The sequence below is a fragment of the Cicer arietinum genome, chromosome 7 (genome assembly GCF_000331145.2).
Source record: "Cicer arietinum cultivar CDC Frontier isolate Library 1 chromosome 7, Cicar.CDCFrontier_v2.0, whole genome shotgun sequence".
Lineage (NCBI taxonomy): Eukaryota > Viridiplantae > Streptophyta > Magnoliopsida > Fabales > Fabaceae > Cicer > Cicer arietinum.
Window position 1 is genome coordinate 56,435,832 of NC_021166.2, and position 22,614 is coordinate 56,458,445.

At 27.1% G+C, this 22,614-nt stretch overlaps 1 protein-coding gene across 2 annotated transcripts; it reads left to right on the forward strand.

Annotated features, from left to right (window-relative positions):
• The first annotated feature begins 10,248 nt into the window (after positions 1 to 10,248).
• On the forward strand, positions 10,249 to 21,967 carry LOC101511927 (phosphoinositide phosphatase SAC2-like). 2 transcript variants are annotated; one of them, XM_012718655.3, is made up of 16 exons: positions 10,249 to 10,799; positions 12,855 to 13,059; positions 13,169 to 13,334; positions 14,060 to 14,285; positions 14,440 to 14,516; positions 14,794 to 14,981; positions 15,065 to 15,162; positions 15,276 to 15,409; positions 15,495 to 15,617; positions 15,828 to 16,194; positions 16,634 to 16,755; positions 16,867 to 16,980; positions 17,516 to 17,689; positions 18,317 to 18,469; positions 20,465 to 20,546; positions 21,523 to 21,967. In XM_012718655.3, exons 1-16 carry the CDS (start codon positions 10,695 to 10,697, stop codon positions 21,613 to 21,615), a joined length of 2,427 nt encoding a protein of 808 aa, XP_012574109.1. In that variant the 5' UTR covers positions 10,249 to 10,694; the 3' UTR covers positions 21,616 to 21,967. The 2 variants fall into 2 exon arrangements, with proteins under 2 accessions (XP_012574109.1, XP_012574110.1); XM_012718656.3 differs by having other exon boundaries at positions 10,250 to 10,799; positions 15,498 to 15,617.
• The last annotated feature ends 647 nt before the right edge of the window (positions 21,968 to 22,614 follow it).

The window sequence follows — 22,614 nt, forward strand, 5'->3', positions numbered from 1 at the left end:
TCGTGTATTACTTATATCATGAGACAAAGATTGTAATATATACAAATAAATAAATAATTTGCTTAGCTACTTTTTTTAAAAGAAAAAGGTTAGCTTATAGAAGTAGTTGAACGTTTAAATGTTCAACGAAGAAAAAAATTTATGAAACAATATTATAAGCCACGTTTAGCATATCTCAACTTAATTAAACAAAAAAAATCATAGCTATTAATTTGACGGTAGGTGCTATTGTTTGAAAATGAGAAATAATAATCGGTTTGTCCACACTTCGATCTCCGATCAGTATCTTGCCAAAAGTTCTTAGTAGAAAAATAAAGAGAGAATGATACTACCACCTAACAAAAAAAATCATCTCTAATATTCTGTGTTGACTTCTAAAGCAAAATAAATTATGTTTTTTTTTTCTCTATAAAATAAAGAGTTAATAGCAATTTTAGTTCATGTAATATGAATCTAATACCAAATTAATTAGATCTATATTTTTTTGTTTTGGTTTTCTGAATTAATTAGACTAAAAATAATATTAAATATGATATAGTAATTTAATCCAAAAAAATAAGATATGGTAAAAGTGTGAGATTTAGTGTAAAAATACTAAAGTAGTATACACTCTTTGTAAATAAACTCCAACATTTTTAAGGTTTTGCTATGAAAATTGAAAATTTTCAACAAATATTTCTCTACAACAATTTTGCTGTAAACTGAGGCTTACACGTTTTCCTCATGGTGGAGGTGCGTTAACATCACCCTGCCTTAAATAAATACAAAAAAGGTTTCTAATCATGAAAAATAATTTGAGTTGGTCAAGTTTGACAATCAATTTAATATGAATCTGTAAAATATCATTTTAAAGGGGTTACCGAAATTACAACTCTTCATTTTTAGGGGTATAAAAATTATTAATTTTATTTTTAAGAAGGATATAAATGTTTGTTAGCCCAACTTTTCTTTTAGTTATGGTATTTGAAAAAAATATATATGTGCATATTTTCTTGTCATTTTAAAATTTCAATTTTAAGGTAACATGCATTAGATATTTTTTTGTCTGTATTATTTTTAGTTATTTATTGCAGAAAGATAAATAGATAAAATGAGATAAAAAAATTTATTAATAATATTATAAAAAAAGATAAATAATTTTGTAAATAATTTATAAGGTTTAAATATGTATTTGGTCTTTGTAATTATAACTTTTTTTCTTTTGGTTCTCGTAAGTTTTTTAGTTAACATCCATGTAAATATAGTAACTTCTATTAAAATATGAAGAAGAATGCTCGATTTATGTTTTTTTAGGGAAGAATACTGAAATATTCAAAATTAATTTTAAGTTAATAAAGATTATAAATTAAGTAAATTAACCTTTTTTGTAAATTAAAAAAATATAGATCTAATTTAGGTTAATAAAGATTATAAATTAAGGACTAAAATCAACAAAATTTGAAATGACCAAATAGATATTTAAATCATTGTTTTTTTTATTTATCACATTAATAGTTACCTTTGTTAGTGGAAGAGTTGAATGTATGACCTCTTATTCCCCTGACGATTATCTCTCAGATACTCAAACTACCAAATTAGGGATCAACTCTCCTAAAGTGAACAACTAAATTTACACCTTGAAACGAGTAATATCAATTATTAATAAACAAATTATGAATTTGATAAAATAATAATTATTAATTTTTTTTACTTTACTCACTTTAAATTATTCAAATTGTCAAATATTTCGCACCTTATCAACGATGTAACTATAATTAAAAAGATAAGTTGATTACTTTTTTAAGCAAGAAGTAGATTAATCATAAAAAAAAGAAGAAGCAAGAATTATATTACAAAAACATCCATAATAAAATTGACATACCAATTATATTGGTATCTCAAAACATCACCCTAAATTTATTAAATAAAATATATTAAAAATCCAATGATATTAGATCAAAACGCAATGAAACAAGGATAGACAGAAATCTTGTCTGAAAAATCCAAAAGGATGAAATCAATGTGAAAGGAAGAAAAAAAGGTGAAGTGCAATATATAGACATCATGGCGAACAAGGACCAAACCTAAGGGATGCATTAACTAAAGAAAAAATGGAAGACTTTATCAATTGCAAATATATTTTAAGTGAGTGTGAAACATGTAGCTCAAATATATTTTAAGGCTATAACAGATAGACACATAAACTATTATATATTGTCTTAATTCAGTATTTTGTGAACTAGTATGATATAATAAATTAATTAAGAAGACCGTCATGTTTTTTTCACTCTAATTAAAATTTGTATTATCTCGAGTTAGAAAATAATAAGATATTACAAGAACAATAATTATAAAAAGCTTAAATGTAATGGTTTTCCTATTTTTGCCAAAAATGAATTTTTAGTCCTTCATTTATAAAATTGATTTTTTAATCCTCCTATTAACTAAATTTTCAGATATTTTGGTCACCCCAATTTTTGTTGATATAACTATCTCATTAATAACATGACACTTAGATGTCATTTATGAGTTGAATAAAATATTTTTCATGTCATTATTGTTGTAATTAATTTTATTATTTATATATTTAAATTTTAAAATATTAATTATTTTATCAAAATATTTTAAAATTTTAAAATGTTGTTGGATAAAATAAATAAATAAATATTTATTTAAATATTTTAATTTATAAATAAATTTAAATTTAATATTTAAATATATAAATATAAAAAAATGTAATAAATTTAAATATCATAAATAATATACAGTTTTAAGTATTTTCTATATTTTTTTAAAATTATTAAAAAAAGTAAAATAAAACAAATTAATTTGAAAAAATTTATTTAAAATTTTGAATACATAAATAAAATAAATTTATTTTAAATATATAAACAAATTAATTACAAAAATAATGACATAGGAAAAAAATTATTCTACTCACAAATGTCAACTAAGTGAAATGTTATTAATGAGAGTGACATATCATAAAAAATAGCGGGAAACCAAAAAAATCTAAAGCATTAATTAATAAAGGACCAAAAAACCAGTTTTAGAAATAAGAGAATTAAGAGTTCATTTAGGCTAATATAAAATTGGAATCTAATAATATATAAGCTTAATTGCAGTTTTAATTATACTATTTTTACCAATTTATAAAATTGGTCCCTTATTTTAAAATCTGATAAAAATATTGGTTTAATTGGTATGATTTTAATAGTAGAACATATGATACGATGATGTAGAATAAAAATTAATGCATATGAAATCACAATAAAATCATCTAAAAACTTAATTTTTCACTTCATAAATTTTTTCTTTTTGTAATTTAATTAATAACATATGAATAATTAATGTATCTATGTGATTCTATATTATGATATCGTATGTCACTTCATTTAAAACATGTCAATCATTATTTTTTATTTTAAAAATTTGAGAGAGACAAAAACTTTCGAGTTATAAAATAGGGACCTATTATGTGAAAGTGTGAAAATAGAAGAATAAAAACTGCAATTAAGTATAAAATATAAATAAAAAACAATAAAATTTGATATTAAACTTAAAATAAAAATATGATGTAATTGTAGTTTTGATCTCTTATTTTTACTCATTCGTGAAATTTGTCCGAAATTTGTTAGTTTTGATCTCCATTAAATTTTTAATAAAAAAATAATGATGTGATATACTTTAAACAATGAAATATATGATATAATGATGGTGAATGATTCATACCCATAAAATTGTAATAAAACTCTCAAAAAATTTCAATTTCAATTTTTGAAATGATTCATTTTTGTAATTTAATTAATAAATAAATAATGAATGCATATAGATGATATTACATCGTGAGATTGTATGTGACATTATTTAAAATATGATAAATCGTGATTATTTTGGTTAGAAAATATAAGTGAGGGTTCAAAACTATTGAATTTTATAATAGAAAGACAAATTTCTTGAATGAGTTAAATAAGGGATCAAAACTATAACTAAACCATAAAATATTAATAATTAATTTTTAAAAATATGTATGATTTTATTTCTAAGGCTAGTTTTTTATTTTATTTAATCTATTATTATATAAAACTATAAAAATTGATGGAAATTTTTAACATAAATTAATATAATTTGTTTACCCGTATAGTTTTCCATTTGCATATAATATAAATGGGTAATATGTGATATGTTTATCTAAAAAATAAATGCTTATTGCAACTTTGGTCCCTCTATATTCACAAATTCATGAAAATTGATCTCTTTATTTTAAAAGTCGATAATTTTTATCACTCTCTTAAATTTTTAAACTAAAAAAATGATACTTTACCATATTTTAAATGACATGGTATACGATTTCATGATATGAAACCATCTAGATGTATTAATTATTTATATGTCATTAATTAAATTACAAAAATGAAAATATTTCAAAGTTGAATGTTGAATTTTTAGAGGGTTTTATTACGATTTTATGAGTATTAATCATTATATATTATTATATCATATATCACATGACTATTTTTTAGTTAACAAATTACAATAAGCTATCAAATTTTAAAATACGAAAACCGATTTTATGAATTGATAAAAATAATGAGACTAAAACTGCAATCAAATCAATAAAAAATTAATAAATTATAGTGAGTCGTGTGACAATAATAAACATCTTATATAAAAATTATTTAAATACAACATATTTTTAAGATAGCAATACTGATATGGTATCATGTGAAATAAAATAAAAAAGATTTTATTCGTATAAATATTAAATTTATCGGTTTTGATTAAATTTTGATTTGAACATAGAAAAAAAAAACCAATTTAATTGATTTTGAGTAAAATTTTAAATTTATCATATCATTTATTTGATTTTTATGTCCTAGACGATACTCATAACCACACACAAATACAAAATTAAATATAAAAAAATGAAAAAAAAAAAATAACAAAAATGAGGGATATGTATACCAATTCCATCAAAAGAAAAATTAATAAAATCTATAAATATAAGTTTTACTAGAAACACCAAAGGATGTTGCTAACTCATCAAAAAAACTATTACATCATGTATATACGAAAAAATAATAGAAAAATGCAACTGATATAGTAGTATCATTTTATCATAATTTTTTTCTAAATAATCAATATTAATAATAGAAAAATGCAACTGATATAGTAGTATCATTATATCATACTTTTTTCTATATAATAAATATTAGTATTTAGTATTAATTTAATTAAAGAGAAGAGTAAAATTCATGACTTACTTATCATTCTAATCTCTACATTTATCTCCCAAATTAATGAGCATGAAAACTATTGTATGACTCTCTATTTTATCATGGTACTTGCCTAAAAAAAATATCATGGTACATTTTTGGTTATAACTATAAATTTGTCAATAGATAGATAGTTGAGATATATATATTTTGTTACCTATAGAGAGAAAGTTGTTAGATTTGTATTAGAAAGAATATATTGAGCGAAGACGTGGTAAAGAAGGGAAAAAGAATAAATGATTGATGTGTGAGTATTCGATGCCATCCAATTTGCACAATATTATAATAATAATAATTATTATTTATTATTATTTTCTATTCGACTAGAATATTCTTTCTCTGCGTGGAATCAACTCCATATATTTTATTTTCTATTCTTCTCTGCCATTATTGAAGTAAACGCTTTGTTTATTTACAACGATAGTTATAGTGGATGATTTTAATATAACACAAATCTTGGCATCAGTCATTGAGTTGATGTTAAACATATTTTATAGTATTTATTTAAATATTAAAGTATATATCATGTACGGTAAAAATATAATTTTTTTTATAGATGAATTTAGTGGTTGATAATTAATTAAAAAGAAAAAATATTTGTTATCATCACATTTGGAACTCTTTCGTAAAAAAATTTCAACGTTTTAAAATTCATACTTATAATTTAAAAAAATATTTAATCACACTTTGTAAAATATATTTAAATTTTATTTATGAAGGAAAATCTATTTCTTTGACAAAATGAGGGAATATATTAAAGGTTTGGAAACATGTAATTTAATGGATATTACAATTAGTGCAGGAATTTCATTTGCTAAGCAAATCGTAAGTGTTTCACAAAATTATGAAGTAACGCAGAAGGAGTAACGAAATTAATAGATTCCAAAATTTATGTTGTATATATTTAGAAGTAAGATACTCAAATCTAATGAATAATACATAAAATAAAAAATAAAATAAAAACGAATAGAAATAGCAACTAAAATAAATATTAGATAAAATATAAAAATTAAAATTATATATATACGTTGGGTCAACCAAAAAACAAAAAACTATACACATTATATTATTACATATAATAACATTCTAGTATGTTCTTAGCGATTAGTTTTAAGAAATTAATTTGACTTGATAATTCTTTTGCAAAATGCATATAGTGAAAGAAATTAACTATCTGTTAATTTTTATATAAATATTACAAGCTTTTTCAAACATGGTCGAGCCACAATAACTGGAATAATGCAGTGGCCTAGCTTGACCAAAATTTTTGGGTGGTAATTTTAAAATTTTAATTGATATATTAAATACAATATTTTATTATATATATAAATTTTAACTTGTAAATTTAAAATGTAAGCGCACAAAAATTGTAAATATAAGGATAGAGATGGGTTATACAATTTAGAGTGATTGAACTATAAGTGTAATATATTGGATTGATTCATTTTTTAGAAGAAAATTTTGAAGAATAAAGATAGTTATTTTGGTCGAGCATTGAACTTTTAAATCTTTTATCATAAAATTTGAAAGAAATTGACAAAGAATGTGTTGATTTGGTTTAGTTCAAATGAGTTATATTTTTAAAACATCAATTTTTGTATATTATTAAAATAATTACATAATTTTTGTATGTCACGAATATATAAACTACAATGTGAAAAATAAAATATAAATAACTAAAAAAATATTTAAATACAACACTTTTTTAAAGATAATATTATTGATATTGTGTAAAATAAAATATAATAGTAATGTTTAGATATAAGCAATCAATTTTATATTAAGTGAAATACTAAATAGTACACGCGGTCCCTTAACTTAATTTCAGTTAACGTTTTAGTCTTTTATATTTTTGTTTTTTATTTTAATTTTAAGTGACAATTTAAACTTTTATGTTTTAAAATGTCAACAATGTTATCGTTTTTTTACAAAAATTCAAAAAATTCATTAAAATTTTTAAATAAAACCCATAAAATTAATTATAATCTTCAATATAATACAAATTTCATTAAATTCATAACTTAAATATTTAAATAAACTCATATTTTTATTATTTATTTGATGTTGTTAGAGATGAAAATATAAGATTATTTGAATATCTGAGTTATGCATTTGATGAAATTTACATTATATTGAAGATAATAATTAATTTTATGTGTTTTGTTTGAAAATTTTGATGAATTTTTTAAATTTTTGTGAAAAAAAGGATAACATTATTGACATTTTAAAACATAAAAGATCAAATTGTCACTTAAAATAAAAATAAAAGATCAAATTAGGGGGAAAAGATAAATAACTAAAACGCTAACTGAAATTAAGTTAAGGGACCGCATATACTATTTAGCCTAAGTGAAACCATACCTAGATCGTTTGAAGTTGTTTTATTTGGTTTGGTTTAATTTGGGGTCAAACACAAAAAAAATTGAATTGATTCCATTTAAACTTTTCATATTTATCGGATCAAAAATTTAATTTTTATATCTCTAAATGAAGCTTATAACGTACAAATTCAAATTTAAGTTAAAAATTATGTATATTTATAATTATATTTTTTTTTAATTTTTTTTTATAAGTTATTTTTTTCAAAAAAATTATTGAACACTTTAAAGTGACTATAATCATCTCTTGTTCTAATAAAAAGATCCACCACTATACTTATATGCACGACAGTTTAATATAAAAATAATTCAAAGTTAGAGATAAAAATTATAATTTGATTTACTTTTGATTAATTTAACCTTGACTTTGATTTATTATTATTACAAAAAACTATGATTATAAATTCGTTTTTTATAGATTAAAAAAATTTATTTTATATTTTTAAGAATAATTTTTTTTTTTAAATAGTAGAAACAATTTTGGATACGTTTACTATAAAATAGAAAAGTGATTATAACATTCAATAATTTAGATATTTATTGATATAAAATTTAACATAATATATATGACATTGTTTTTAACTTTTAAAAAAGATATATCTCGAAAATAATTTTTATGAGATGTTATTCAATAAGATTTTTTTGAAATTTTATTATAAATAAAAAATAGCAAAAATATAAAATAATTAAATGATTTTCACAAGAAGCTATTTAAACATTTTTTCATTTGAATTTTTTTTAAAATTATAATAAAATAATGAAATACTTTAAAAATATATATTTTTTTTTTATAAAAAAAACTGTAACAAAACGAATATATAGCTAGCAAATGAAATGTAGTTTCCTTTTAATTTAATGCATTTTTATTTATTTATTTATAAATAAATATTTTTCTTTGTAAAAAAATTTATACATTTTTTATATGGATAGACATGATACATGTGACTACGTGAGAACGTTAGAAATAAGGATTCTCGTGATAACGATATCAATATTCATATTTTTAGCATTAATTAAAATCTTGCTTAAAAACATTTTTTTAAGTTAACTTTTAATCCATTGGTTGGTCTAGTATATTCGTAAATAGTTAAAAAATCATTATAATTTCCACATTTTCCTAAAAAAATTATGGATAGAACTCAATTTTGTTTACTAGCTACATGATATAATTCATGCCATATAAATTTTAGTTTGAAATGAATTAACTATTATTTTTGTCCTCAAATTTTTTGTTTATATCTATTTTTAATTAATTTTTTTAGCTTAAACCTAATATTATTTTATTTTAAATATTATTTTATTTTAAAGTTGATCCATGATCAAATTTTTTGGTTTTTCTTGAGTATTTAGTAGAACTAACCAATGCTGTAATAAGAATATAGAACATGTTATAACAAAAAAAAGAAGAATATTGAAACTAAATATGATGCACACATTAATTAAATAAAGAAAATAATGGTATATTAAACAGTAAAAATGTAAACAACAATTTTTGCACATTAATAATACATGTTTTATTTTTTTAAGAAAATTTGATAAGAAAAAATAAATATTTAAAATTTGTCTCGTTATATAAATCTATTCAAATCAATCAAAATTTAAAATAAACTCGATAATATAATTTATGTATTATAATAAAAAACAAAATCAAAAATAGTTTAATTTCGAAACATAGTCTTTATAAAAGCATTTTAAAATACAGTAACTAATTTATTGTTATGTCATTTAATGAGTAAAACAAAATATATATTTTCTTTTGACAGAACAAATTATGAATTTTAATTTAATTATATAATGTGATAATATATTATTGAATGTGTACATAAATAAAACTTTTCTTTTTGACTAAAAATAAAACTTAGTAAGTTATTAGTACAGAATATTAGAAGAAAAAGTAATGATTACTTTGTTTTGAGAGCTAATGATTACATTAATACTATTATTACAACCAAATTAACAAAATTCAAATTTGTGAAAAGAAACTGAAAATTCAAACAGGTAAATTTGGTGCCTGGTAATAATAAGAAAAAGACAAGAAAAAGAGAAACAGAAGACTCTGACAACAAAAAAAAAAAAAAAACCTGATGCCAGGTAGAGTGTGGAAAAAAAAAAGATGTTCACGCAATACACACGCAAATCAAATTGAAAATAACCCCAAATTTCTTTGTCCGTTTTTTTTAATTGTTTACATCATTATATTGCATTTTTCTCATTCATATTTATATATATTTTTTTCTAACAATTCATATTTATATAATAGAATAAAAAACATTAATAACGTAAAATTATTCTACTCTGACAATCAATTATAATGTATTAATATAACCAAGTGATTAGATTTTAGTTAAAAATAAATTATTCAAATATTATTTGGAATAATTATTGATTAAATTTTAGTAACCTCTAAGTCAAATTTTAGATTAATTCAAACTTTTTTTCTTAGAATCAAATGATTTAAAAAATTATAATAACAACATTTTAAATAAAAACTGAAAAAAAGTAATACAATTTAAATAATTATCAGTATAAAATAATTTTACAATAATAATTTATAGTTTTTATTTTGTATATATATATATATAGATATATATTAATTTTATTTGATTTATTTTCCATTTTTACTTTTATGTGGTTCTCTGACAAATCTCATATTTCACTTTCCTTTTCATTTCTGAAACTCAAAGGCTGCTTCTGTTTCTCCATTCCCCAAAACCAAACACTTTCTTGTGATTCCTCAAAAAGCTGCTTTTTTTATTGGTTTCTTCATCTCAACTCTGATTTAGATTTCACCCTTGTTTGTTTTTCCATTTATTTTTTCTTTTTCTTTTTCTGGGTCTTTTTTATTTTGTGTCATTGTTTATGTAAACAAATTTTTATGTGGACCATTGATGTAAAGTTTTGAGCTTTTTATTGTACTTGTTTTTGGGTAAGTGTTTGTTTTTTTCAAGAGTTTCTGTTTCAATTAAACAGAAAGCTCTTTTGAATTTTCTTCTGGTGATCTATTTAGAGAAGGAGAAAAACCTGAGCTTTGTTTTGAAGCTTGGGAGGGATCTGAATTTTGATGGAGATATCAAAGGAGAAGTTGCAGAGAAGTGTTGTTGTTGATGATGGAGTTGACTTCAAGTCTTGCTACATGCAAAAGTTTAGGCTCTATGAAAGTCGCTCGGTAAATATATGATCTTTTTTCTGTTCTTGTCAATTATGCTTGCATTACTCTTCTTGTGTCTTTTGAGCATGATCTGAAATATGTTAATTTTGTTTTTTGTTTTTGTTTCTGTGTTACTATGTTTCTATGATATTGTTTTTGTTTGTGACTTTGTGTTTCGGTTTTCTTGTTCTGCTGTTTTTGTTTTTGTTGTCAAATTCAAGTTCATTTGACTTGTTCAGATATTCATTCAAGGGTTGTGAGATTTTTTCAATTGGGAAAAGGAATCAAATGGGTTGTAATTGTAAAGATTTATTTATTTATTTTTGTTTTGTTTTGTTTTGTTTAATATGAGTTGTTTTGCAGTGGGGATTTAGATGCTTTTCTGAATTCTCATCATGATGATGGGCTTGTTGAGTTTTTGAACTCTGTAACTGATTCCCGCCGATTCCGCAAGAAAACATGGATCTATCCAGGTTTTCTGCTTGGCTGCTTCTGCTGATCTTGAATCGTTAAAATCTATGCCGCACTGACACGTTGAATTCAAGGCGTGTCTGGTGTTCGACTCATGTCAACATCTGACACGGACACGAAACTGACACATGTTGTTACATTTGTCTATGTGGCTGTGTCAGTGCTTCATAGATTGTATAATACATTTGTGATTGTCATGTGTGTTGTTCATGATGCTTGTAATGGTAAATAACTGTCACTGTCAAATGATTTTGCAGCAATTGGCTTATGGAATCCTATACTCCATCTTTTCAGATTATGGGATATACAAATTAATTAAGCCCTTATCAGTAAACGCTTATTGTATAAGTGTTTATGTCTAAGTTTTTTCTCAAAAAGAAGAGGGAGTGGGGGTTAACTCTTCATTAGTTGAAAACAACTAATGAGAACAAGCTAATTGGAGGAGCTTATGAAAATAAACTGAAGTCCACTTTAGACATCATAAACTATTTTTCATAAGCTCTTTCAAACTTTTACTCAACTGCTTATGTCACAAGAAAAGTCTAAATCCAAATGCCCTCTGCATCTTTTTGTCGAAAATCTACATGTCGGCTCTTTTGTTCATTTCACCCCATATTTTCAGGGTTAATAATGTATAATGGATGATTGAACATCTAAGCATTGTTTTCTACTTACCTTTTTATTGACAACAAATTCACCGCACTTCTCTTGAAAGGTTCCATTGATATTACTGAATACCGATTTTGCTGGCATTCAACTTTACAACTAATCTTTTTAAAAGGGAAAGTAGGGTTTTTGTTTTTTACTTTCCTCAATCAGTGTCATGCATGTTGACATTTGTTTTTTTCCTGAAAGATAGCTACTACCATTTTTCTTTCCTTGTCTTATTCTCCTCACTTTGGCAAGATTGAGAAGCCATGTGAATATGTCCAAAATTTTCGCTGAAAATGAGGCAAAGGACAACCTTAAATTTTACTCTATGTTTATCTTCTTGCAGTTAAATTACTGTCATTTGTCTCTTTCACTTTCATTTGTATCTGCACAACAAGGGCAGATACAACTGTTTCTCATTTGACACTTAGGTCAAATAATGTTTAAGGAAATAATGAAAGACATTTGAGTTTGGTTTATGGCATTACGTTACCGTGCACAACTTGATGCAAGTGCGCAATATGCATTAAATGACTATTATGGACTCTATGAGGATTTGGAATTATGGGCAATGAGCTTTGGTTGTCTTTTTATGTTAACAAAAATAAGTATAAACTATAAATAGTATGTAAGAAACTCACCAGCTGCTTTTGTTAGAAAAACATAATAGGTAAATGAATAATAGAATATCCTTTTCATTGAAAATTTGTAGCTTTTAAGTTTATGTGTGATTCTCTCTTTCTTTTTACTAGTTTCATATATGGAATTTTGCTTTGGTGGTAAATTGATATTTATAGTAGAATGTTTGTTTTAGTTCTTTCTAAATTATTGTCATTAATTGAAGAAATGTACTTTTTCCTTCTGAGAACATATTTTGTTACTTTTGTCCATGCAAATAATAGAACTAAAGAGTACTATTAATGTGGTCACTTACCATTTTTGTATGCTCAGAGATTCTACATGATTGGAAGAGACAAAAACAGAACATTTTGGAGGGTCTTAAAGATTGACAGATCGGAGCCGTCTGAACTAAACATCATCGAAGATTCAACGGTATACTCAGAAGTCGAGTGTTGTGACCTTTTGAGACGTCTACATGAAGGAAACAAGTCCACAGGGGGGCTTAAATTTGTAACAACTTGCTATGGAATAATTGGTATTTCCTATCTTCAATATTACGGAAAAACTTTTATTACTATATTAGTGTTTTTTTCCAACATTATTCATCATAATAAATTAACTGTTTATGGTATTTTTTTACTTAGGATTTATCAAATTTCTTGAGCCATACTACATGCTGCTTATAACGAAACGGAGGAAGATCGGCACAATATGCGGGCATACTGTATATGCTATCACAAAGAGCGAAATGATTCCAATTCCACACGCAAGTGTGCGATCAAAAATGGCGTATTCTAAGGATGAGAACAGGTCTTTAGTCAATTTTACATGTACCTGTAATGTGTCTATGGTACATTTCAGGAGCCATATGAGAGTAGCATTGAGAACTATACCCTATCCATTGTACTTGGATGAGGATTATGTTATGAATCGCGTTTTATTTATTTATTTTGGAGTTCATTCATTATATTGTGTCGTGAAAACGTTTCTGTTAGATCATCGTATTATACTTGTGTTGATATTCTACATTTTAGTGTTTTTTCTTTGTACTACTATATATTTTGTTGATCGTCTCTCTTCAGTGCATATGCACAATGTCGGCTTCCTCAGATCAACCCTCTCGTCTTTCTGTGGTACTCTCTAATTGTCTCACTTTAGATAGAATCAATAAAGCTTCTTCTAGATTTCGGAGTCATGTAATATGTATAGTATAGTATAGTGGATAGTGTATTCCTCCTTGTTGTTTTTCATGTTCTACTTTTATTGTAAGTTCATTTTGTGCAAGTGTATACAGGAGCAATCTTCATTGCTGTTATGATGTAAATATAACTTTTTGAGTGAGACAAGGTATTTCCAGAGTTCACATGGGAGATCGCTTTCGTTTCATTTTTAAATACTTTTGGTTAGAGTTATTGGTTTCATAAGTTGTTTTTATTTTTATACTAGTCCATTTTTTTTCTTCATTATATTCCTACATTTAATAAAAACTAACTTATTAATGGGATTTTCTGTTTCTTTCTTCTGTTGTGACTTAGATACAAGAAGCTTCTATGCAGTATGGATCTTACAAAGGACTTCTTTTACAGCTACTCATACAACATCATGCTTAGTCTCCAAAAGAATGTATCTAGTCATAATTTTATGGGACAATCACTTTATGAAACACTGTTTGTTTGGAACGAGTTTTTAACTCGTGGAATCAGGAATAATCTTCAGAATACTTCCTGGACTGTCGCCTTAGTCTATGGCTTTTTCAAACAGGTACATACCGAGTCTTCTTTTATGATTAATATGTTTTTGAGATTTTATGAAGGGAAGTAACTAATGTGGATAAAATGCCGGTGGCTTGTACCTGTTTCTTTGGTTCTTTCTCATTTCTTCTTGACAAGGGTTCATTTCATGGTATGGCGTGTAGGTTAAACTTTCTATATCTGGAAGTGAGTTCAACTTGATTATCATTGCTCGTCGCTCAAGGCACTATGCTGGCACAAGGTTTGTGATTTTATTTAGCTTTCTTTGGGTTTGTGATGAAATTAATATTGCATTCTATATCACATCTTTGCACTTGTGATCCTGGATTAATTGCATATGTCTGAGTGTACCTATACTGTACCATCTTATGTTAATTTCTCGAGTTTGTAGTTTCAATCCATGAAAGTCATGTAAACTGAGTGATTTTGTCACCACGATACTTTCCCTTGCGGATTTCTTGTCAACGCTTATTTAATGTTTGTAGACATGTTTGAGGTTTCTTTATCTTGTCGTGCAGATATTTGAAACGAGGAGTGAATGAAAAGGGTAGAGTAGCTAATGATGTTGAGACAGAGCAAATAGTCTTTGCAGATGCTAGTGATGGATCGCCGATGCAAATCAGTTCTGTTGTGCAGATCCGGGGTTCAATCCCTCTATTCTGGACTCAAGAAGCCTCTCCGTTGAATATAAAACCTGACATTATATGTACAATACATAAACATGTTTCCTTTGTTTCTCGTTTATTCTGTAATTTAAACCGACTTCTCATTTTGGTTCTTTTTTGCCAGTATCACCGAAGGACTCTACGTTTGAAGCCACAAGACTTCATTTTGAAAATCTTACTAAGAGATATGGAAATCCAATTATCATATTGAACTTGATTAAGGTATGCATTTCTACATATGTAAGGAAACCATTGGGCGTGTTTGGTTTCTTTGTCTCATATCTAAACTAATAGATTTTTTACCTTTCATATTCTTTTATCTTTTTGTGTTTAAGACTCGTGAGAAGAAGCCTCGTGAAACTATTCTGCGAAAAGGGTTCTCTGTTGCTGTTAGGTCTATTAATCAAAATTTGAGAGGAGAAAATCGCCTGAGGTTTCTTCATTGGGATCTGAATAAGCACTCAAAATGGTAACTGTGCTCTTCCCTTTGGTTTAAGCACTATGTATTTTTTTTCCTTGGTGTTATTTTGACATTATTATATCACAACATTTAGCAGCAAGGCAACCAATGTGTTGGCACAACTTGGAAAAGTGGCTGCATACGCACTGAAGCTAACTGGCATCTTCTACTGTCCATTGACACCAGATATGAGGCTATTCCAACATTCCTACTCCGAGTAAGTACTGTAACAACACATTTCGACCCACTTTGCTGTTGTACGAATGCAAGTTGAAATTTCACTTCATTATTTTCTATTGTTGATATAGTTATTTGGTTGTTTAGATGGGTTATTACATGCTATGCTTTGTATTAAGGGATAATACATATCCCACAATTTTATTGGCTTGTTCGGTTAACAGTAGTTGCTTTTGTAATTCAAATGCAGAAATAACGATGTCATTGATCAATCTGTTGTGGAACAAGCTAGCATAAACAAGTATAATGATGATAAGGAAAAAGAAGTCGGCAATGGTTATTGCAGTGATAACGAGAACAAGGATTACTGTGTCAAACCCAAGATGTATCAAGCTGGTGTGTTGAGGACAAATTGCATAGATTGTTTAGACCGCACCAACGTTGCGCAATATGCTTATGGACTAATTGCACTCGGACGTCAGCTACAAGTATTAGGATTTACTGAAACTCCGTATCTTGATCTCGATAACCCTTTGGCAAAGGAATTAATGACAGCTTATGAGTCCATGGGTGACACATTAGCCTTTCAATATGGCGGTTCTGCCGCGCACAACAAGGTAATTTTTCCACCGTTTAGAGTTTGGAGTTTATGGATTATGAAATGTAATATGCAATCACAAATCCAATGCTATATAATGTTTTTGTTTCAATGATAGTGCATATTTTAAAGTGAGACTTTATTTCCAATTATTTATGGTATTTCCCTAGTGAGCAAAGATCTTTGTTTAATGAATACTATCCGATTCCCATGCAAATAATAGAAGCTCGGACACCTTTTATTTTTACTTTTTATGTTACATGTATGTTTTATGAAGTTTTTATGAGACGAGATATTCAATATCTTAGTCTTTTAGTGATTAATTGACTATAGAGAGATCATCATGATTTTTCTTGAATTTTGAAGTGGAAACTATATTTGCTCATTTTATTTGCGTGGAAAATTTATCTGACTATTGTTCTTTCCTTTGGATATTATGCAATTCTTTTGCTATTTAGATATTTTCTGAGAGAAGAGGTCAATGGAAGGCAGCAGCACAATCCCAAGAATTAATTCGAACCCTACAGCGTTATTACAACAATACATATTTGGATGTTTATAAACAAAAAACAATTAACATGTAAGTCCAATAAAGACCTTGTTATGATCTTACACGTGTAGTTATTTCATATTTATGGTAGTTGCATTAGAATGAATTAGTTAATGTTTTGTTTGATATTATTTTGTTCAGATTCTTGGGGCATTTTCAGCCACAACAGGGAAAACCAGCACTGTGGGAGCTTGATTCAGATCAATATTACACTGTTGGAAAACATGGCCCAGATTTAGCAGATGGAAGTGTTAGGTATACTTGAATTTTTCAGTAGCACTTTTTTCTTTTTTTCATTTAACGAATCATTTCTGAGGGGTGATAATAATTTATAGAAAATAGAACTTTTATGACCTGTAAATATTTAATTTTCAAGTTAACTGATTTAGTGATTTATGAACCATTACATGTACTAAGTTCAGTTATATACTTTCCTATTTAGATCTTTCCGTAGTTTCGAGTTAAATTCTTTGATTGGAAATATTGTTCGACCTAATAACTTGACAATATTTTGATTTGATGAGTGCCAAATGTTATTGTTACTGTGTTGCTAGCTCCAAATCTTATGATCTTAAACTATAAATCATTGAAAGCTTGTCTTGTATTTTTCCGCAAAAAGCTGAACACTCTTTAGATGACATAGGCAAAACGAACTCAATTTGATTGTCCGTTTTTTGAGGATGAAAGCAAATAAAAATCATCTGTTCCTTGTCAGTTTCGTTAAATGATATTCTCTTAATCATGTCTTACATTGTACAAATATTGACAGGGTTATTTCTTTATTTGGTAGGTCAAGTATTAAAAGATCACTATCAGATGGCAACATTCTCGGCGAAACTGACACTACAATCAGGAATTTGCATGCTCCAGATTGTCAGCACTCGTCTGAAAAACCTGATAAGCAAAGTCTTTTGGAGTCTACTTCAGACATATTTACTTGTGGAAGTTCTATTTGTCATTGCAGGTATGCTTAATTCACATTTTGCCTGCTGAATACAATATTTTTAATTCTAAAAGAATGATGTAGTGAGTAGGTGTCATCGACTTAGGATGATACACTTAATAACTAAAAAAATTTAAGGTAGCATCTTAATATTCTCTTCTATATCAAATCATTGATTTATTTTTTAAATTTAGTTTGCTATTCGAAAGAGAGTATATAGGATAATTGGTGGTTAGGCACTGTACTTCTTCTGGACTTGATTGTAAGCAAAAAAAGACCTACATTTGTTGGACTCAAATTTAAGCAAATGCCAACTAATCTATACACATTTAATGTTGTTATTCCAAAAATATCTTTAGATGAATTCCTTAATGTTGGAGCAGATAAAAATTATAATTAGGTGTAGGTTAGTAAATGCATTTCATTTTTTACATGAATTCAAGAAAATTAAATACACTTAACTACCATCTTTAATACGTGTGAAAATATGTATTTTTGCTCATAATTGAGTCCAAATGGAGTAGTAAACAATAGGATTAGTACTTTGCTATGTGTAATGTGATACATAGTTTGACTTGATATGATTTAAGATTTATTACTCAAACCATCCAAATCTTTTGAAATTTATGGGTTATCAATATTATACAGGAAAATATATGGAGGAATGGACAAGGACCAATATTGTGATAATGATCACATTTGTTATGATGAACATGGAGATGCAGGTGACTGCTCCAATTTCCTTGATGTGGACTGGCTTTCTTCTTCTGGAAATTCTTGTGAAGAGGAATTACTTGAAAGGTAGTTAAAATACTTTGATTGGTAATCTTATACCTATGTTATGATCTTGTTGCTTTCTTTGTCATTACCCTCATGCTTTCTTCAAATCTTGATCAAAGGTATTGTTGGTGCGTATATTGAATTTTGCGCGTGATAATGAGAAGCAGAGCTGGTCCAACACATATATATGCTAAAGCAAACTTTAAAGTGAGGTCTTTTTAAATGTAAAATACCAAAGTGGAAATTTTGGTATAGATGAGTTTAAACTAAGTATGTATACAAATTCTCTGTCAGACAAAGTTGATTTTGTTAGTGGTTTTGGTGGAAAAGTTTATACTCGAACATTACAAATTGCGTTCAAATCTGTCGGATTATAGTTTATTGCTGTGATTTTTAGTATTTTCCGTTGCGATTATTACACGTCACTGCAAATATTATTTTAACGCTTCAACTAATAGTACGAGAATATTTATTTTGAGGCCTATTTTTTATAGGAAAAATATTCTTGAGGTCTAAAGCAAGGGCTTGGACTACCTTATACAGTTATACTTGGCCTACCCTGATGAGAAGAATGCTTTTACTATACAGACACCTTAAGATTAGGCGCGTCGCTGTGTTTGATGACACCTCAAATATGTGTCCCAAAAATAAAACTTGTTTTTCTTCGCTTTGACGCACCTTAGACCCCTTGGACATGAAATTTAACTACGTGTTTAGTTTTTCGGTAGTAGATGCATCAACGAAAGTGAAAAACTATCATATAAGTATAGGTGTTGGTGTCCTATGTTTTTGACATTAGTAGTGCCGACGTGTCAATATGTAGTGTCAGTTGTCTGGGCTTCATATCGCTTTTATCACATCATTAGTATATTTCGATTATTTAGGGAGGTTCACCCATGAATTAGAAAACTGACAAGGATTGAAGATTAAAATTCTGTTACCTTTATGTTTATGCAATACTGAGATTTCATGCAATTATGAGAAACAATAGTTTGAATTTGGAAGACATAACAAAGAGCGTGGGAAAGGATTTTAACTAGAGCTTAGCAAAACCTTAAGTAAGCCTTCACTCAGTTCCTTAAATTAGCACATTAGTGGAAGAATTTAATGTGTCTCAACAATGTTTTGTGAATTGTCACAACATGTTAGTCTAGGGTTTTATGCTGAAGTGAATCCTTAGTGGAATTAGGATAGCATGATTCTCATTTTTTTCCAATATAATTATTTGGCTAAGGTGTCTAAATTGTGGTCTGTATTCAAATGACATGATTGAGTAATTTAAGTAGCTTGATATTAATATTATTGAGTAAACCAGTAGCTCAAACCTCAACTGATTTGAGCTAAGGAGTTAAAAGACCAGGTATAAGCTATGGTAAAGGAGAAAAAATTAACCTAACAACTAATATCCTAACATTTGAACCTAATTCTTGAGTTAGGGATTCTTGGTTTACAATTTTCATAATTTGGGTGCCAGTTGATACCAATATTGTTGATGTTATAGGTCAAACAACACCTCCTTAGACAATATTGTGAATGAACTAATAATTGAGACTTTTTGTTTTTTCCAATATGAGCCTGTTTGAATCGACTTATTTGAACTTATCTGCTGGCACAATCACTTGAGACTATTTGAGAGAGTTTATGGAAACAATCTATGATATGTCCATAAGGTGTTTTCAACTTATTTCCATCAGTTTTCTAGAATAGCGTATGAAAATAACTTATAGCTTATATGAAAAAGGTTTGACTTTATCTTATCTTTTGTTATATAAATAGCTTATACATGAACATTTAGATGATAAGCGTATAAACGCTTAGTTAAGCTGTTTATCCAAACATGGCCGATACTTATTTGATTAAGGTGTCTAAATTGTGTATGTATTTAAATGACATGATTGAGTAATTTAAGCAGCTTAATGTTAATACTGTGGAGCAAAAACCTGACTTGAGTTGGGGATTGGTTTACAATTTTCAAAATTTTGGTGGAAATTGATGCCAATATTGTTGATATTACAGGTCAACCAGCATCTCCTCAGACAATATTGTGAATGAACTAGTAACTGAGACATCTGCAAATGAATCTGGACCCTTCCTGAAGGTCAGTATATTTTGTTAGTTCTAGAATCATTATGGAGCAACATAACTTCCTTTCATTATGGAAAATATTAACCAGATATAGCTTATTAAGAAAAAGAAAGCAATTTGTTTTGAAGCATTCCATTTAAAGCAACATTAGGTTCTTTCTGGATTTCAAGGCATGTGAATAAGATTTATTGATGTGTTCTTTGTAAACTTGTAGTTGGAACATCTACTTGACAATGCAAATTTATTGGCAAAATATTGAAATATATTAGGGATCTATATTTTAATGTTTTGTTGTCCTAGGACATTAGGTTTGTTTGGTTTCAGTAAACATTTTTTGTTTTCATCTTTTAAATATAAAAAACATCAACTTGTTTTCACTTTGTTTCTTGCTTTCAAAGTTTTGTGGAAAACAATAATCCAACAGTGTGTGAACACGTGATGAATGATGGTGTAAAGAAATTAGCTTCTAGATGTCAATTTTCTCAGAAGCTCTCTTATTTAACTTTTTTAGAAACGGTCAAATTGATTAGGAGTACCAGAATTTGAACCCGGAATGTAACAATATTTGGCTAGATTTTACTAACCTCCCGACCGTGTTTTGAAGTACTAGGGTCGCTTTTTCCCGAAAACCTGATAACTCTGTAGCAGCGACACTTCTGGTCAAAGACATGTCTCAGTGTCTGACACGCGTCAGTGTCAGACAACACCAACACATTGATTACATTCAGTTAATTAATTTTTCAAATAATTATCGATGTCGATGTGTCAGTGTTGTGTCTGTGTCAGTATTTGTGCTACATAACCTGATAGTGAAGGAAAAAAAACTTCTTTATAAACATCTGCAAGCTCATAATGACTTGTTTTGCAAGTAATGAACCACATTTTAATTGATAATCTCTCATTAATTAGAACCTAATATAAACTTAGTTCATTATTTTCTAGGATGAAACCTGTTGGTAATCACATTTCTGCTTTCAATGTGTTTTCAGGAGAGACAAAGTGAAGAAGAACTCAACAAAGTTGGAAAATATACTAATAGCTTTGAACATTGGGTGACTCATGGTGAGATGCTTTATGTTTGAGACTATACTAATGCCTCTTGACCTTTATCACACCTCATCCAAAGGATGAGTATTCATGACTTGTTGTACAGAAATAAATGGTAAAGATAAAAAAAAAACATAATCCCAAAGCAAATAGCAGTGTCACAAGCTAAGAAGCTGAGTTTTGTTCAAAAAGGGCATTTGAGTTACATATCATATTTTCATTTGGGAGGTAGTGGTATAGAGATGTTAACAAGTAATTAAAATTTTGTACCTTCCCAAGTAGGTTACATTATTCAACATTCAAAAATTACCAATCTTGTATATAATTTAATTTTCATTGAAAAAATCTAAAAAAATTACATAGTTGATGAGATTATTATTGTTATAACTTGCTCGGCCGTTCGTTAAATTATTTGCGCATAAACTGTTAGTTACCTGGATTTGTGATCATTTGGTTATAATAAACAACTGAAAAGTAATGTGAAATTAACGACACAATGGTCGATTGTCGGCCGGCAATGTCAACTATGATGTTTATTTTTTGGTCTTGCATATGAAGGTACATGTTTAGGTGTGGCAAGTTTACTAATTGTGCTTCCATTGTTAGCATCGCAGTAATTTCAAGTTTGATTGTGTATATTTAAGTTTTTGATTTTTTTGTTGGTGAGTGCTCTTGGTCTTAACTATTTAAATATTTGTATTGTTGTGAGAATGGGTTTTCATGGTTGATGGTGTTGGTTTTTATGAATGAGTTCAAGTGTTTGGTTACCAATTGTGTGTGATGATAACAATAAAATTATGGGCATAGATTTTGTAGTAGTTCTAAAAATACAATAATTCACCACGAACGGGTGCTTTCAAAATTATAATTTCCAATCGTATTTCCAATGTTGCTAAAAAACCATACATGTGTCTGAGGTATACATCCGAGAAAAACTATGTTTTTATTTTGAAATATACTTTGGATGGTTAAAAAAATGTGCTTTTTTTTTAAAGTATACTTTAATTTGTTTGTGAAGTGAAAAAAGTAATCAC

Coding starts and splice junctions, on each gene's coding strand:
- LOC101511927 (XM_012718655.3), top strand. CDS start 10,695: ATGGAGATATCAAAGGAGAAGTTGCAGAGAAGTGTTGTTGTTGATGAT. Junction 16,756..16,866: donor AAACAAAAAACAATTAACAT/GTAAGTCCAATA, acceptor TATTTTGTTCAG/ATTCTTGGGGCATTTTCAGC. Junction 20,547..21,522: donor AATCTGGACCCTTCCTGAAG/GTCAGTATATTT, acceptor ATGTGTTTTCAG/GAGAGACAAAGTGAAGAAGA.